At 36.3% G+C, this 16,373-nt stretch overlaps 1 protein-coding gene across 3 annotated transcripts in view; it reads left to right on the top strand.

The window, feature by feature from the left end:
- Zng1a (Zn regulated GTPase metalloprotein activator 1A) overlaps positions 1-16,373 on the top strand; it is a 49,650-nt gene that overhangs the window by 28,301 nt on the left and 4,976 nt on the right. For all 3 annotated transcript variants that reach the window (XM_021627661.2, XM_060387825.1, XM_021627667.2), the window contains 2 exons: positions 8,573-8,629; positions 11,685-11,733. In XM_021627661.2, coding sequence (XP_021483336.1) covers positions 8,573-8,629; positions 11,685-11,733 — 106 coding nt within the window. The remainder of the gene's footprint in view (positions 1-8,572; positions 8,630-11,684; positions 11,734-16,373) is intronic.

Here is a 16,373-nt window from a genome sequence, read left to right as displayed (position 1 = left end):
CTGAGGAGTTGGTGATCAAAGAGCACTAAGTTCCTGTCAGAGACAGTCCCTGTTCCCATTACTAGGGAACCTACTTGGACACTGAGCTGCCACGGGGTACATCTGTGCAGGGGTTCTAGGTTATTTCCTTGAGTGCAAGGAATCTTATGGAAGAAGGGAGAAATAGAAAAATCTGGAGGGGACATGAGCTCCATAAGGAGAGAAAAAAAATATCTGGGCACAGGGGTCTTTTCTGAGACTGGTATTCCAACCAAGAACCATTCATGGAAATACATCTTTTTATTTACATTTTTATAGCTTCTTTTACCATAGTTTTGGTCATAAAGATGTGTACAATCTTTTAAAAATAGGTGTACACTAAAGAAATCATTTGTGAACTGTACTTTTGTAGATTGAACTGTTTTGTTGTTGTTGTTGAATGTTGTCATGATTTCAGAAAACTTCGGTGTAAGGGTATTTTGTTAAGCTCATGTTGTGAACAAGAATGGCCGAGTAGCCAAGTAGACTCCTCTGAGACTTACAGCGGGCAGCCTAGTGCCACCCAGCCTCTAGCTTAGTCTTCTGTTGTCAAATGCAGAAGAAGCCTTAGCTGAGTGGCTTGTCTGCAATAGCAAAAGTTAGAGGTGTTGACAGACTGCCAGAAGTGTGAGGCAGTAGCAGCAGCAGCTGCTTTGAGCATGTATGTAGCTAGAGAATGAATCTGGTATGCATTTGTAGGAGTGACAAATGCCTTTAGTGTGATCCTGCTATAGGCAATGTGAAAGAAAGCAAATGTGCTTCCTGATTTTTCAGTTCCATTGTAGAAACCTGATATTATAACACATACTTTGAGCCATTCCTCAATATGTCTTTTTCCTATCACAGTCTACATTTTTCTCCTTGATCTTCTTTCTTGACAGACAACTCCATAAAACTTAAATTTAGCTTTTTAAGAATCATATCTATCAGTAACTGTGGTTCACAGGTGATAGTATGTATTCAGTTCATTTTTTTTGTTTCCACTTTGAAATTCTCCATGTCCTAGATAAAATTTTCTCTTGATTAGTTTATTATATAATGGTTTTGTTTATCATTTCTAACATTTGCTCTTTTAAGAATACTAATACAGTGCTTCTTACGGATACGTGTGTAAGTGAAAATCTTTATCTTCTCTTTCTTCAGTATCTGCTATTGGTAGTGAATGTGAGACTTGTGTCCTTGCTGGGAACATAGGAGTTGAATTAGAGACCTTTTCCATGAAGATCAGATATCTGTAGAAATCTTATTATTTGGTTATGAATTATGTATTAAGTATTTTCTCAAATTCCTAGAGACAAACAGCAACTTGCACTTGCCACTTTAGAAACTAGAGATTTAGTTCTTAGCCAAATTGGAGTCATTTATTTTTAACATTTTAATCCCATTAGTATTTTGAGGTTGACAAAAACTGGCAAAAATAAAAGTGCCATAAGCACACATAAGCAAAGGCTCACCTTGACTTTGTAAAACATGAGTAAGAATCCTGTGTGGTATTGTCTTACTGGCAAGGTTGAAGCTGATTGGCAGGCAAATACAACTTCTGAGGTACTGATAGACTTCAGAAGTAGGAGGGAAGGTTAGAAGGCATGCATTCTTACCTTTTCTGGACTTTTTAAGATTTCTAGAGATTCAAGTGAATTAAACAGATGAAAATAAAAGCACAGCTGGTCAATAAGTTGACCATTTCAATTTTTCACTGGTTCTAGGCATTGCAGGGTGGGTTTAGGCATTAAGTAACAGCTAAAACAAAAGTACTTTTAAGATACTGGGAAACATTTAGGGGAAAACTGAGAAGTGAACAAGCAAAAAGCAATACCTTAGATATTATTAATGCATCACAAGAGAAATACTAACTGCACAGAGTTCTGCAAGAATAAGAAGATGGAGGAATGACCAATTTTTTTTTTTTTTTTTTTTTCTGATAGACTGTCAGGAAAACTTAACTAGAAAATGATCATTGATTAGTCTTGAATGGTGAATGGATGGTTTTCTCACATGGCCTGGAGTATAGATGATTTACCAGGTGTACAGAAGCATTAATATTTCAGGGATAATATTTTAGAATGACTAGACCACATAGGTACATGTAGCTGAGAGGAAAGCTGTATGAGTCTTACAAGGGACCACGAATGCCATGATACATAGGATTTTCTCCAGTAGACAACAAGGAGTAACTGAAAGATTTAAAAGCAGCGAGACAGTTGAGGGGTAGATTCACTGTGGCCTAGTGTCTGAATTTTCAGGCATACAGAAAAGTTGGAAAGACAGATGAAATGAGATAGAAGTGAGTTTAAGAAGGGTGATGAATCTGAGTTTATAATCACTAGATTTTTATAATCACTACTTTTATAATCACTAGAGTTTTCGATCTTCTCAGGAAAACATTTGGAAATTTAATGCTAGAATTTAGCACAAAGTTTTTGGAAATAACAGCAACTGTGTAGACCAGGTGAACCCTGTAGAGAGACTCATTGAATTTTATTTTTTTACTTAATTAATTTTTTTATTAATTACAGTTTATTCACTTTGTATCCCAGCTGTAGCCCCCTTCCTCATCCCCTCCCAGTCCCACCCTCCCTCTCTTCATCTCCCATTCCCCTCCCCAAGTCCACTGATAGGGGAGGTCCTCCTCCCCTTCCCTCTGACCCTAGCCTATCAGGTCTCATCAGGACTGGCTGCATTGTCTTCCTCTGTGGCCTGGTAAGGCTGCTCCCCACTCAAGGAGAGGTGATCAAAGAGCTAGTCACTAAGTTCATGTCAGAGACAGTCCCTGTTTCCCTTACTAGGGAACCCACTTGGAGACTGAGTTGCTATGGGCTACATATGTGCAAGGGGTTCTAGATCATCTCCATGTATGGTCCTTGTTTGGAGTATCAGTCTCAGAAAAGACCCCTGTGCCCAGATTTTTTGATTCTGTTACTCTCCTTGTGGCGCTCCTGACCCCTCCAGGTCTTTTCTCTCCCCTTTCTTTTATAAGATTCCCTGCACTCTGCCCAAAGTTTGGCTATGAGTCTCAGCATCTGCTTTGATACCCTGCTGGGTAGAGTCTTTCAGAGGCCCTCTGTGATAGGCTCCTGTCCTGTTCCCTGTTTTCTCCCTCTTCCAATGTCTGTTCAGTTTGCCTTTCTGAATGAGGATTGATCGATCATCTTACCCAGGGTCCTCCTTCTTGCTTAGCTTCTTTAGGTGTACAGATTTTAGTACGTTTATCCTATATTATAAGTCTAATTTCCACTTATAAGTGAGTATATATCATGTGTGTCTTTCTGTTTCTGGGATACCTCACTCAGGATGATCTTTTCTAGTTCCCACTATTTGCCTGCAAATGTCATGATTTCCTTGTTTTTAATTGCTGAGTACTATTCCATTGTATAAATGGAATTTCTGAATCTATTCCTCAGTTGATTTATTACCCTGCACAAAACCAAAGTCCAAGTGGATCAAAGACCTCAGCATAAAACCAGACACACTAAACCTATTAAAAGAAAAAGTGGGGAAGAGCCTTGAACTCATTGGCACAGGAGACAACTTCCTGAAGAGAATACCAACATCACAGACTCTAAGATCAACAACCAATAAATGGGGCCTCATGAAACTGAAAAGCTTCTGTAAAGCAAAGGACACTGTCGTCAGAACAAAAAGACAGCCTACAGACTGGGAAAGGATCTTCACCAACCCTATATCTGATAGAGGGCTAATATACAGAATATGTGAAGAACTTAAGAAGTTAAACACCAAGAAATCAAGTAATCCAAATTAAAAATGGGGTACAGACCTAAACAGAATTCTCTCTTTTTTTTTTATCTTTTTTTTTATTATTTTTTTATCAGTTACATTTTATTAACTCTGTATCCCAGCCGTGTCCCGATCCCTCATTTCCTCCCAGTCCCTCCCTCCCTCCCTCATCTCCACTGTGCCCCTTTCCAAGTCCACTGATGGGGGGGACCTCCTCCCCATTCATCTGATCTTGTTTTATCAGGTATCTTCAGGACTGGCTGCAAAGCCCTCCTCTATTGAGAATTCTCAATAGAGGAATATCAAATGGCAGAGAAACACTTAAAGAAATGCTCATCGTCCTTATTCATCAGGGAGATGCAAATCAAAACGACCTGATATTTCACCTTATACCCATCAGAATGGCTAAGATCAAAAACTCAAGTAACAAAACATGCTGGAGTGGATGTAGAAGAGGGGGAACCCTCCTCCATTGCTGGTGGGAATGTAAACTTGTACAACCACTTTGGAAATGAATTTGGTGCTTTCTCAGACAATTAGGAATAGTGCTACCTCAAGATCCAGCTATACCACTCCTAGGCATATATCTAAAATATGCTCAAGTATACAACAGGGATATTTGCTCAACCATGTTTGTAGCAGCTTTATTTGTAATAGCCAGGATCTGGAAACAACCCAGATGTTCCTCCACTCATTGAATTTTAAAAGATATGGCTATTAGGCAGTCTCTCTAAAGTAGCAGCTGTAGGCTCCATAAGACAGTAAGAGAAGGAAGAACTTTTTAAGATTTTTTTTCCTCCCTTGATTTATTTTCTTATTTAATTTAAAATGATAATGGTTCTTGATCTTACTGTTTGAATGTCTTAGAAAATATGTTGTGTTTTTATTTCTGATGGAAGATATTAAACAAACTTCCAATGTCATGAAAAGTTTTCTAGACATGTATTTAATGAGTACAGACTTTCTTTTATAAAGCAGTGCTAGTTTTGGGAAAAGTTCATAAAATCTTCCATGTAGAAGCTCATACTCAGACCATTGAGAATTTGGTAAGAGACTGACACTTTTATTGTTATTCTGTTGTTGGTCCTTTCATTTTTAGAACTAACTAAAGGATTTTCTATAAAACAGAGTTATCTCTAAATGGTAGTGTTCTCAAGGATGCTGTTATAGAGAAGCAGGCAGAAGTCTATTTAGAAGGATGGTCACAGAATCAGTATAGTCTTTAAACTATTTTCTGAAGTGAGTATGTTAAACTTGTGTGGTTATAACCTGTCTTTATGAATATTTGCTTAACTGTTAAGGTAGAAAAGGAAGTATGTTTAATATTAGGATTTTGATTTCTTACTGTAAATTGATACTCAAAAATTTCTTCATAGAACCTTTGCTTCCTTGCCTGGTCATTTTCCCAGCTCAGCACATCTAGCATGTCCAGAATTTGAAGTGTTGATATAGCATGTTAAAATAGAATATTGTGGTATGTGTTCTTTAATAAGATGGGAATTTATAGAGCACTGTCTTGAGTGTGTGGCTGGGTGCTGCAATCAGCTGGACAGTTCTGAGCTAAGGGAGATATTTTATCTTACATTTGTACGCTTATTCAAACATCTTGACTATAACAAGTAAACTTGGCTTTCCTTGTGAAAAAAAAAAAACACTTAGAAATGTTTGACAAGCGATGGGTCTGATATTGAAATGTAATTGTGATTTTGATTGTAGTTTTGTTGTGTTCTTTTAAAATATTTCCTTCATTTTAGTTAATTATTCTATTCTTTCATAGGCTTACGTTAAAATTAAAAATCAGCCCTCCTACTTCCAATGTCGATCCCCTTTGGGCACAGGGGTCTTCTCTGAGACTGTTTCTCCAACCAAGGACCATGCATGGATATAACCTATAACCCCTGCTCAGACATAGCCCATGGTAGCTCAGTATCCAAGTGGGTTCCCTAGTAAAGGAGACAAGAATTATTTCTGACATGAACTCAATGACTGGCTCATTGAGCTTCCCCTCCCCTCCGAGGGAGGAACAGCCTTACTAGGCCACAGAGAAGGACACTGCAGCCAGTCCTGAAGATACCTGATAAGCTAGGGTCAGATGGAGGGAGAGGAGGACCTCCCCTATCAGTGGACTCGGAAGGGGGCAGGGAGGAGATGAGGGAGGGAGGGGATATTGGGAAGGAAAGAGGGAGAGGGCTATGGCTGGGATATAAGGGACTGACCTGTGATTTAAAATAATAATAATAATAATTAAAAAAATAAAACATTTATTCAGGGTAAGGGGCCAAAAATTAACACATAGATTCCTCTTTGGCTTATATATATGTCTACCCTGAAGGGACCGCTACTCATTTTGATTTTTATCTTTGGAACTTGTATTTTAAATTGCTTGATGGCTCTCATGAATAAAATGTTTGGGAGCAATACACTAATGGTACTCAGATCCTATTATAAAAAGGTAAATCTATAGGATACAAGGGGTCATATCTAGACCACCCAAGATTGGGTCTTCAAATGATCATGGGAAAGGGGGAAATGAGAGACCAAAAGATTAAAAATCAACAGCTGTTAATATTACAGGCCTGAACTAGGTGGGTGGAGAGGTCCAGGAATGCCCTGAGGGGAAGAACCTGCCTTACTGTACTCTTTCTCCACCTATTAGAGATACGGTTGCTAGGAAACTGGCCTATCCCTCTAGGGAGGGACACCAGATCATTAATGGTCTGGGGACCTTCCTATAGCCAATCAATTTAAAATGCAGCATTTTGACCAATAGATGCTTGCTAGGCAGGAATCGCCCCTGCCTTGGGCATTCTGGGAGGGACCAGAATCTTTAAATCACCCGACTAACCTGAGCACAGGGCTCTCCGCTCTCACCATTTAGGCGGTGGGGCATGTGGGCCCAAGCTGCAGCTTGTAATGATTTATAATAAAAAGAACCTCAAGTATTTAAAAAAAAAAAAGATTCCAATATAATAACTTTTTCATTTTATAAAAAAATTATTATAGATTCATATATTGTTTTTCATTGTAATTAAAAACAGAAAGGAGATGATTGAGGTTCAGCTATAGATGAAATCTAAATTCTCTCCTGAAATGTATGAAACAGAAAAATTAACTCAATTTTTGCAAATAAATAAGTTCAATAGCTTGTAAAATAAAAAAAAAAAAAACCAAACACAAAACTAAAAATCAGTCATCCATTTTTGTAAATTTACCTCTGTGTATTTAAAGCAAACCAAATGCTGGTTGAGGTACTAATGTGATTCTTCAAAAGCATTTGTTCTGACAGCATTGTGAACTGGAAAGCTTCACTCTACTTGCGGAGGTGTGGTTCTGAAGGAAGCTAATATTAATTCACACACTGGTTGTTTGACTCCTTTTGGTTTTATTGATATATTAATTTATTTTTGGCATTTAGGATCTATTCCAGTGCCTTACACATGCCTTGTCAAAGTGCTGTGCTCCCAGCCCAAAGCTCTAGGATTTTTTTTCTCCCCCCAAAGACAGGGTCTCATTATGTGGCCTGAGGGCTGTCCTGAAACTCATGTGACCAGGCTGGCTATTATCTGTTTTATCATAGAGAAGGTATAAAAGAATTAGGTTTCTGAGACTGATACTTCAACCAAGGACCATTCATGGAGATAACCTAGAACCCCTGCACAGATGTAGCCCATGGCAGTTCAGTGTCCAAGTGGGTTCCCTAGTAATGGGAACAGGGACTGTCTCTGACATGAATTGATTGGCCTGCTCTTTGATCACCTCCCCCTCAGGGGGGTACAGCCTTACCAGGCCACAAAGGAAGACAATGCAGCCACTCCTGATGAACCTGATAGACCAGGATAAGAAGGAAGGGGAGGAGATCACCTGTCAGTGGACTTGGGGAGGGACACGCGTGGAGAAAAGGGAGGGAGGATGGTATTAGGAGGAGAAGAGGGAGGGATACAAAGTGAATAAACTATAATTAGTAAAAATAAATAAATAAATATTAAAAAAATAATTAGGAAAATCCCAGAGACATTTGGAATGTATTTAAACGACTATTTGTTACTTCTCTTGTTTCACATTTGGGATAATAGCTGCTTAGAAAGGTTTATTTAAGTAACTTTAATTGAAAAAATATAGCATTTTAAAGCTTATAGAGTTATTATTGAAGGACATTTAGGTGGAAAGGAAACTTAATTTTTTTGAAGTAGTAACAAGTAACTTTTTTTTTTGTCCTGATCTTTACCATTTAGCTACTTTTAGGAATTTCAGGTAGAATTCTTTTACAGTATCTTTTTTTTTTCTTGCTGGAGATCTAATGTATCACCCTAAATATAATACACTAGTTAATCTTTTTTTAAAGGATTTATTTATTTTTATATATATGAATGTTTTGTCTGCATGTATGAATACTATGTGTGTGCCTAATGCCCATGGAGGTTACAAGAGGTCATCAGATCCTCTGCAACTGGAGTTCCAAACAATTGTGGGCCACCAAGATGGTACTGAGAACCAAACCCAGGTCCTCTGTAAGAATAGCAAATGCTTTAACCATTTAGCTATCTCTCCAACCCCGAGACTGATTAATCTTTACACTTAAATATTTTGATAAAAGGTCCTTAGAGATTTCTCCTTTTGAGATAGGGTCTATATAGCCCAGGCTGGCCTTGAACTCACTATGTAGCCAAGGATGTTCTTGAGCCTCAGATCCTTTTATCTTCCTCCTAAATACTGAGCTTATAGGCCTGTGCCACTGTGCTCAATTTGAAATTTTATTCTTGATTAATTCGATGTGTTTTACAGGATTTCCAATTGTTTAAATATATTTCCTTCCTTTTAGAGTTCATCTCTCAAATATATTAGATCTTCATGCCTATGATATTCTTTCTGGAATAAGGTATGTTTTCAGTATTTTGGTCATTTTTAATGTAATGTGTTTTGTTCCAGCTTCTCACTATTCAAGATGCCATTTCTTTGGCATATAAGTTTGTTCTTTGTTTTATTTCCTGAAGCATGGCCTTACTTTATAACCCAGGCTGGTCTTTAAGCTTATGATCCTCTGTCTCAGCTTACCATCTGCTGAGATTAAGGCTTTCACCTTTAATCTCAACACACCTGGCTCACAAGATAATTTCTAATTATGATCTTGAAAGCTGTGGTAACTGGTTATTTGGAAATCACAATGCATTTTTTCTACAAAAATTTTAATGTAAATGATAATTAACCCTGGGATTAGTATTTCTTGCCAATATTATGACACTTTCTAAAAATAAAATAAAATTTATGAAATACATAGGAAAATCTAACTGGCTGTTCTTATAGGCTCTTTTCCTTAGTAACAGCATTCTGTCTCATTTTGGAAGGATCTTTATGTTAAGAGATGAAAAAAAGTTATTCTTGGATATTTGTGGATTTTTTTGTTTTGTTGCTTTGTTTTGAGACAAGATCTTGCTATGTAGTTTTGGCTGGCCTAGAACTTGCTATGTAGACTATGGCCATGAACTCATGTAGATCTGCCTGTCTCTGCCTCTGGAGTGCTAGAATTAAAGACATGCCACTACATCTGACTGAATTAATTATTTTTCGAGTTATACTAAGAATATATAACATAAGATCTCATAATACATTTTGAAGTTATAATAAAAGAGTGTTAACTTTAGTCATGATGATTTATTACACAGATTTGTGAAACTCCTGGAAACCAGTTTCTGCTTCAATGGCTGTGGCATTTTGTTCTTCAGGGACAGATGGCAGGACTTCCTTCTTTTTAATGTCCATTTACATATACACAACACGCATTTATTTTATTCGTTCATCTAAAAATAAACATTTAGGTTGTTTTCATATTTTAGCTATTGTAAATAATGTTTATAGTGTCTTAAGTTTCATTTGTGTCTACTCAAATTCATGAAAATGGATACTTCTCTGGTATTTTGATTTAGTAAAACTGTTTTACTTAGTAGGTATCCTGGGTGGTTCTGTACTTGTGAGACACAAGTAGATACCCAGCCTCCAGTCTTTAGAATTGTGTACTCTTTAAAACAACATCTACAGTAACCTATGAGGATATGACATAGTGTTTTATTAGACTGCTTTCTCTTACAGAAAATTTAATTCCCATTACGAGGATTTTTAAAAATGGGACTACGTTAGTGCCTAGATGTATAGAATGTACAAGGCAGCTATTTCCTTGTTTTTAAGATTAAAATCCAGAGTGGTGGATATATCATCTTGCAAGCCAGGGGCTAGAATAGCCATTTTAGAAGTTAAGCCTTCCGTTAAGAATGATTTTCACTTATTGCTTCTGGTGTTGGACTTACAAATTAAAATGACCATTTCATGAGCACCTGGATGAAATCTATGTGTGCTTTTCTTAAGGTCTAGTCAATAGAAAGATAGGATGTTTTGTATGTATGAATCACAAATGAGCACATACTTATTTAAATATATCCCCATCAGACCATCTGATTGTTGCTTTCCACAGTGTGAAGCCTTCCTGATCCATTTTCCTGTTGTACCTTTTGAGTACTCAAGAGTTTTTTTTTTTCAATATATTTGATGATGGTTGTATATGGAATATAAAAATCATTAGGAATTAGATTAATTATTTTTCACACAAAAGATTCTGAATAATAAATTCCAGGTTTTAATAGATGTCCACTAAACTAGAGTACAGTTCCTTTCCTTTTTATAATAGGGACTAAATTAAGGGCACATAATTCTGAGAACTAACCATAAATGTTCCTTGTTAATTTTTTTCTTTTTAGTATTTACTCACTAACAACAATGAAACATGGTTTTCCAACAATTTTCTAATCTCATTCTACTTTTGATTAAGAACAGTTATGTTTTAGCAATACTTAAAGGAGTATGTATATACTGTTGTCCCTCTTGTAGATGGGCTCTTGCATGGCTTTCTTTTTGCTTAGCTGTTGAACAGGAGAACCCTTTCCTAAGCAACCAGCTGGGAAGGATTTAACTTGACACTTTCCCTACTAAGACCCCCCAGTGTGAGTCATTCTTTCCATAGTTCCTTCAGCCTAAACTTGCTGTTACTAATTTACCCCTCACTGTGCTTCAAGACCTGACATCTGCAAGGCTTTAAGTCCCTTCTCTCCCTTCTGCCCTGTCCTCATCAGTGTCTAAATGTGTGCTAGAGTTGTTGTGGTAATAATTTGTTCTGCATATTGGTCTTCTGGCTCTTCTCATAACAGAGCAATGCATTCTTAAGATTCTGACTTCATTTTTTTCCTTCTTTCCTGCCTCTCCCTCCCCCCCCCTTTTGAGAACGCTCTGGCTGTCCTAGAACTCACTATGTAGACCAGGCTGGCTTCGAACTCCTCAGTGCTGGGATTAAGTGTGCACCACTATGCCTGGCTTCATTTTTTTCTTTACTGGTAACTGACTATATAGGAAATTTGTACTTGGATTTTGTTTGTCCTTAAATAATAGATATGTTCGTCCAAGGGAAACCTGTAGTAAAGGAAATTTTACATTTCTAACTTTTCAGGCTACCACCATATTTTATATTAGGAAGCAGAGAGAAGTAAGAAATGTAGAAGCACTATAGAAAGGTCATCTATGTTTCCATGTTGAAATTATTAACCTGTGGGAATTATTAAGAAATCTACTGACATTTAACAATAGAATGTTGCTGAAACAGTTTTCTCCTCATTATATGATACTTATGTGATTGTGTGTGCATTCAAAAACATGTTTTATAACTTAGATATGTCAGCTTTTCTCTACATATATCTTAGATCTCTCAACTTTTCCATACATAAATTGCATATATGTATAAATTTAAAATATATAAAGTAAGTAAAATTGGAACTTTGGGGTAGATTCAGTTATGGAATGCTTGTTCCTTAGTTGGCACTGTGTCTCTAGGTAATGGATAATGTTAAATCAGAAGAATACTGATCTTTGATTCTGTAACTCGTTGTTCTTAGTTTGCAGAAAAAACTCCAGCATGTGTCAACAGCACCCCACCTTGATCAGGTAAAAATAAAAATGTAAAATACCTAATTCACCTAAGTTGAGATTTTTTTTATTAGATTTCTATCTAAAATATTATTTATAGACTAAGTTGGCAGTGTTAAGAGTTTTACATGTCTTTGAGGTTGTGTGATCTCGTTTAGCATGAGAGTCTGTCACATGTTAAGCTTTCTAAGCCTCCTCCAAGTTTCCTAATATTTTAGAAAATCTTGAATTCAAGCTTATCTTGGTGAGAATTTCTACATAAGTGAAACCTGGGGGTTCTATCTGTATTCTGCTTTAACTGTATTTAACTAATTGGTTAAGGGAAGATAAAGGATGGCTTATTTAAATAAAAATATGACCTTAAATTTTACCTTCAATAGCACTATAGATTTGAACTCTACAAGGCATGGTTGTGGTTCTCCAGGATGAAATTTAAGAAGCTAGGAACAAAGTAGATATATTTTCACTAAAGGATGCTTCTCCTAAGCAAGTCCTAGAGGGTAGAACTTTAAGGTAATTCCTTGATTTCATTTAAAGCAGTGAGAGGGCTTGTGAGTGAGCTGTGTGCCTGACTTATCATCTGTCTAGAGCTGTAACTGAGTTCTCAAATTTTTATCACTTGTAATGGGGCCAAGATAACAGCAGTCCCTTGTACGTTTATCTTCTATTTGGCTCGTGTTCATAGGAGGCTGTACTACCATGTGCATGGCAGAGTTCTCAGAGAATTTATTACCTCTAAAATGAGTAAGTGAGAGAAATAGTGCGTCCCTGGTAGTGAAATTTGTGGGGAAATTAAGTGTATATGACGTTTACTAGTAGTCTTAGAATGAAATTGAAGCACATTTGTATTGAGCTTCTAGGTTCAGGAAATGTCAAGTTAAAAGATGAAGAAAATGGGAGTCCTCACAAGAATCTTTTTGATGGCCAGTATCTGCATGCCTGCCATCATGGTATTTATAACATCATGCAGTGTGATTTGTAAAGTTCCCCCTTGTAGTACTCTACAGATTCTTTAAAAATAATTATTCATTATGTAGCATAGGACTTGATATGTATAATAGCAGTTCAGTGAATATTTATGAAAGGAATAAGCTTAGATTCTTAAATAGCGGTATAATTCAGAGACACTTTTGGAGCATTCTCCTTCCCTTCTTGACTATTATCCAAATTCAGATACTCCATAGTCTCTTCCACTCAGATCTCCAGAAATGAGGCCTAGATACATGCATATTAATCATTGCTTAACATTTTATTATGAATATTTTCAGTGCTGTGCAAAAAGTAAGGATACTAAAATGGATCTCTTGTACACATCATTTAGTTTAAATGGTGTCAATATTTTGCCAAATTCATGTTTTCCCAACATTCCTTTGCTAGAGTTTAGAATATATTTTTTAAATAGTAAGTTTCAGACATACATAAAAGTAGAATAGTGTAAAGAATCTGTATATACTCATACACTGTATATACTCCTGCCACAGTCTATTGAAGCAAATCCCAGACGTTACATCATTTCACCAGTAAATAGGGCATGTCTGTTTTTGTTAAAATTGAACATGAGATTCTGACATACTGTCCTGCTTTAAGTGCATAAACATAGGGCACAGGAATATTCCAGACAAAGGGATCTGGGATTCAAGCATGAACCTTTTCACTGAGTTTAGTGGATCAGAGCTATAGAGGAAGAACTGCATCTCTTCTTCACCCATTGGCAATTTCAGGTTGAAGTACCCATCATAAATAAGACAGATTAGCAGGAAGAAAGCATACCAGTTTACCTAACTAGTTGATATATGGAAGTCATCATAATGAAGTCCTTAAGAATTGGATAAACCTGAATGTTTTTGTTTTAGGTTTAATGAATAATAAAGAGTTGCGGAGAAATAAGATAGGGAAAAGAATATGACCTAACAGTACTAAATCAGAAGATTTAACAAAAGCTTATTTGTTTAGAGGTTTGGTTTTTGTTTGGTTGTTTGTTTGTTTAGTTTTTTTTGTGACTTTTATCTTCAAAGATATTTGTGATCATCCACTGCTCTAGGGACTTGGACCTGACTAGGGCAGTGAGGGAATGAAAAGATAGGCACAGACAGACAGACAGAAACACAGAAAAGCTGGGATTGGGTGGTCTGAGCTCTTGACTGAAAAACTTTAGCACACTAGAGTTGAACAGAATTTATTGTCTACAGCAGGACCAAGGAGACAGTTTGACTAATCTTGGTAGGTGCAGTCTCTACAGGGGAGCAGACTTCAGGCCTTAAACATCTGGTTACTAGTAGACATTCTCTGCATACACTGTCAATACTTGCAAGGAGGGCTTTTTCATTCCTCTGAATCTGACTCTGCAGGGTTCTTGACATGGCTGTGCAAATAATAAGAACACATATGCACCCACTCAGGACTTCTTCCCCTCCCTACAGATAAGGATGTTCTTTCTTCTTGGCACTTATCACATAAGAATCTTATTATCTGTTACATGAATAGCTCAGAAATCAGTCCTGTGTTTTATGACTTATTTCAGGGAAAAGTCAGGGATAGATAGGGTGGGGTGGATAAGAGTGGTTTTCCTTTTCTGTTTCTCAAATGCCAGAGAGTTGTATTTTGGGGTAGAATGCTATATTGGTTACTTTTCTCATTGTGGTAACAAAATACCTGACAAGAGCAACTAAAGGAAGGAAGGATTGAGGATTCTAATGAGTTAACTGGGAAAATAAGCCAAATCAATCAACTAAAGTTACTGTTAATCTTATTTTAAGGGAATATATTAGGCTTTAGTTTTCTGAATTATTGCCTCATTTTTCTGCTTTTGTGTTGCTAGCCATGGGAAGATACTCCATTTTAGATTCAAAGCAAAAATAAATTAAAAAGTCTAGTTTGAGGTTGGTATGAGCTTAGGATATGATTTATATAAGTTATTGAAGTTTTATTCCTGAGAAATATTTACTATAATTCACATTTTTTATTTTATATCATTCCTTGTTTAATCCCAATAAAGATGAGCTGGAGAGGGAATATAGATGAGAGCGCCCAGGTGGCAGTCTATAGTTAGCTTTATTTTTAGAAGGAATTTTGGATTCTGTATTTTTACCATAATTTATAGCTTTCATCTTTTTTAAGTTTTTTTCATATGAAAAGAACTTAATTGGTATGAAAAGCTACAATTCCGAAATTAGCAATCATCTACTTGAACCCTATTATGTATTATCTCAATTTTAAGAATCAGTTGTACCTATTGCTGGAATTAATTATATTCTTTTAAAATACTAACAAGGTGTTGTGATGCCTGTCTCTAATGCCTGTGTTTCCAGTTCTGAGGAGGTAGATGCAGGTGGATCAACAGTTCAAAGCTGGCCAGGGTTACTTGAGACTGTCTCAGAAAACCAAAATTAACTGAACAAAGTCATGTCCTTAAACTGCAAAAGAAAAAAATGCTTTAAAAATCTTAAAGCTAACAATAAAGCAGGGAGTGTATTGAGTCTTGTGTTGAAACATTCTTAGTAGTAAAAACGAAGTTGTTCAATTTGGATGAAATACATTTGTAAGTTTTTTTAAGGCAGTTATTTTCTTTTGAAATTTGATACATTGTGTTTCATTTGGTATCCTTTTACAGTATAAGGAAATACAGGTTTTAGGTACTTTTAGCAATCTCTTTAATAACAAAAAATTGCCATTTTACTTAAATGCATAATATTACTTTGAACTACAAAAACCAAATAGTTTTAAAGGAGGATATGTTTACTAAGATCTTAAAATAAGTACCTTATATTGTTGTGGAAAACTGCTTAAGCTGATCTCTGTCCTCTAAAGAAATTGTAACTGTTCATAAGGCAGTATTGTTAGCTGTGTGGGTGTTGTACAGCAGGACTTTGTGTCTTGTGGGATTCAAATAGGACTCACTGAACGCTCCTCAGCGCTGTCCCCACAGCACCAAGGAGCTGTCCTTTTATTTTCTGACTTTTGTAAGTTTAACTATTTTAAGTTCTTAATAAAAGTGGAATCATACAATATTTGTCCTATTTCTGGCTCATTTCACCAAGCATAGAATCTTCAAGGTTTATTCACATTTTGCTATATGGCAGAATTTTCTTCCTTCCTTTCCTTCCCTCCCTCTCTCCCTTCATTTCTTCCTTCCTTCATTCCTTTTTTCCTGAGTCGAAATAATCATTGTATGTACATATTGCTTTTTAAAAAACTCATTTGAGTTTATTTCTAGCTTTTTGTTTAGTTCTTATAACAAAGTACAGGTAGAGCCTTCACAAATGTTTTCCATTCTGTATAGCCAACTGCAGTCCAAAATATTAAGTGGAAAAATTCAAAAATAAATAATTCATCATGTAAAACTGCATGCTGTTCTGAGTCATTATGAATCCTTTCACCATTCTGCTGTGTCCTGGGAGCTGTGTGGATCATCCCATTGTCTGTAGTATCCATGCTGAATATAGTACCTGTCCATCATTCACTTAGTTGGCATCTCTGTTGCCAGGTCTACTGTCACATATCATAATGCTTATGTTTAAATGACCCTTATGCTACTGAATCACCTCCCAAAGCACAACACTAATAATGTTGACAATATAGATGTGTCAAGGAGAAGCTGGAGAGTGCTTCCTTTATGTTAAAATGTGAAAGTTCTTGACTTAATATGAAATACCTTAACT

The sequence above is a fragment of the Meriones unguiculatus genome, chromosome 1 (assembly GCF_030254825.1).
Source record: "Meriones unguiculatus strain TT.TT164.6M chromosome 1, Bangor_MerUng_6.1, whole genome shotgun sequence".
Classification (NCBI taxonomy): Eukaryota; Metazoa; Chordata; class Mammalia; order Rodentia; family Muridae; genus Meriones; species Meriones unguiculatus.
This window is presented reverse-complemented; position numbering and strand designations above follow the sequence as displayed.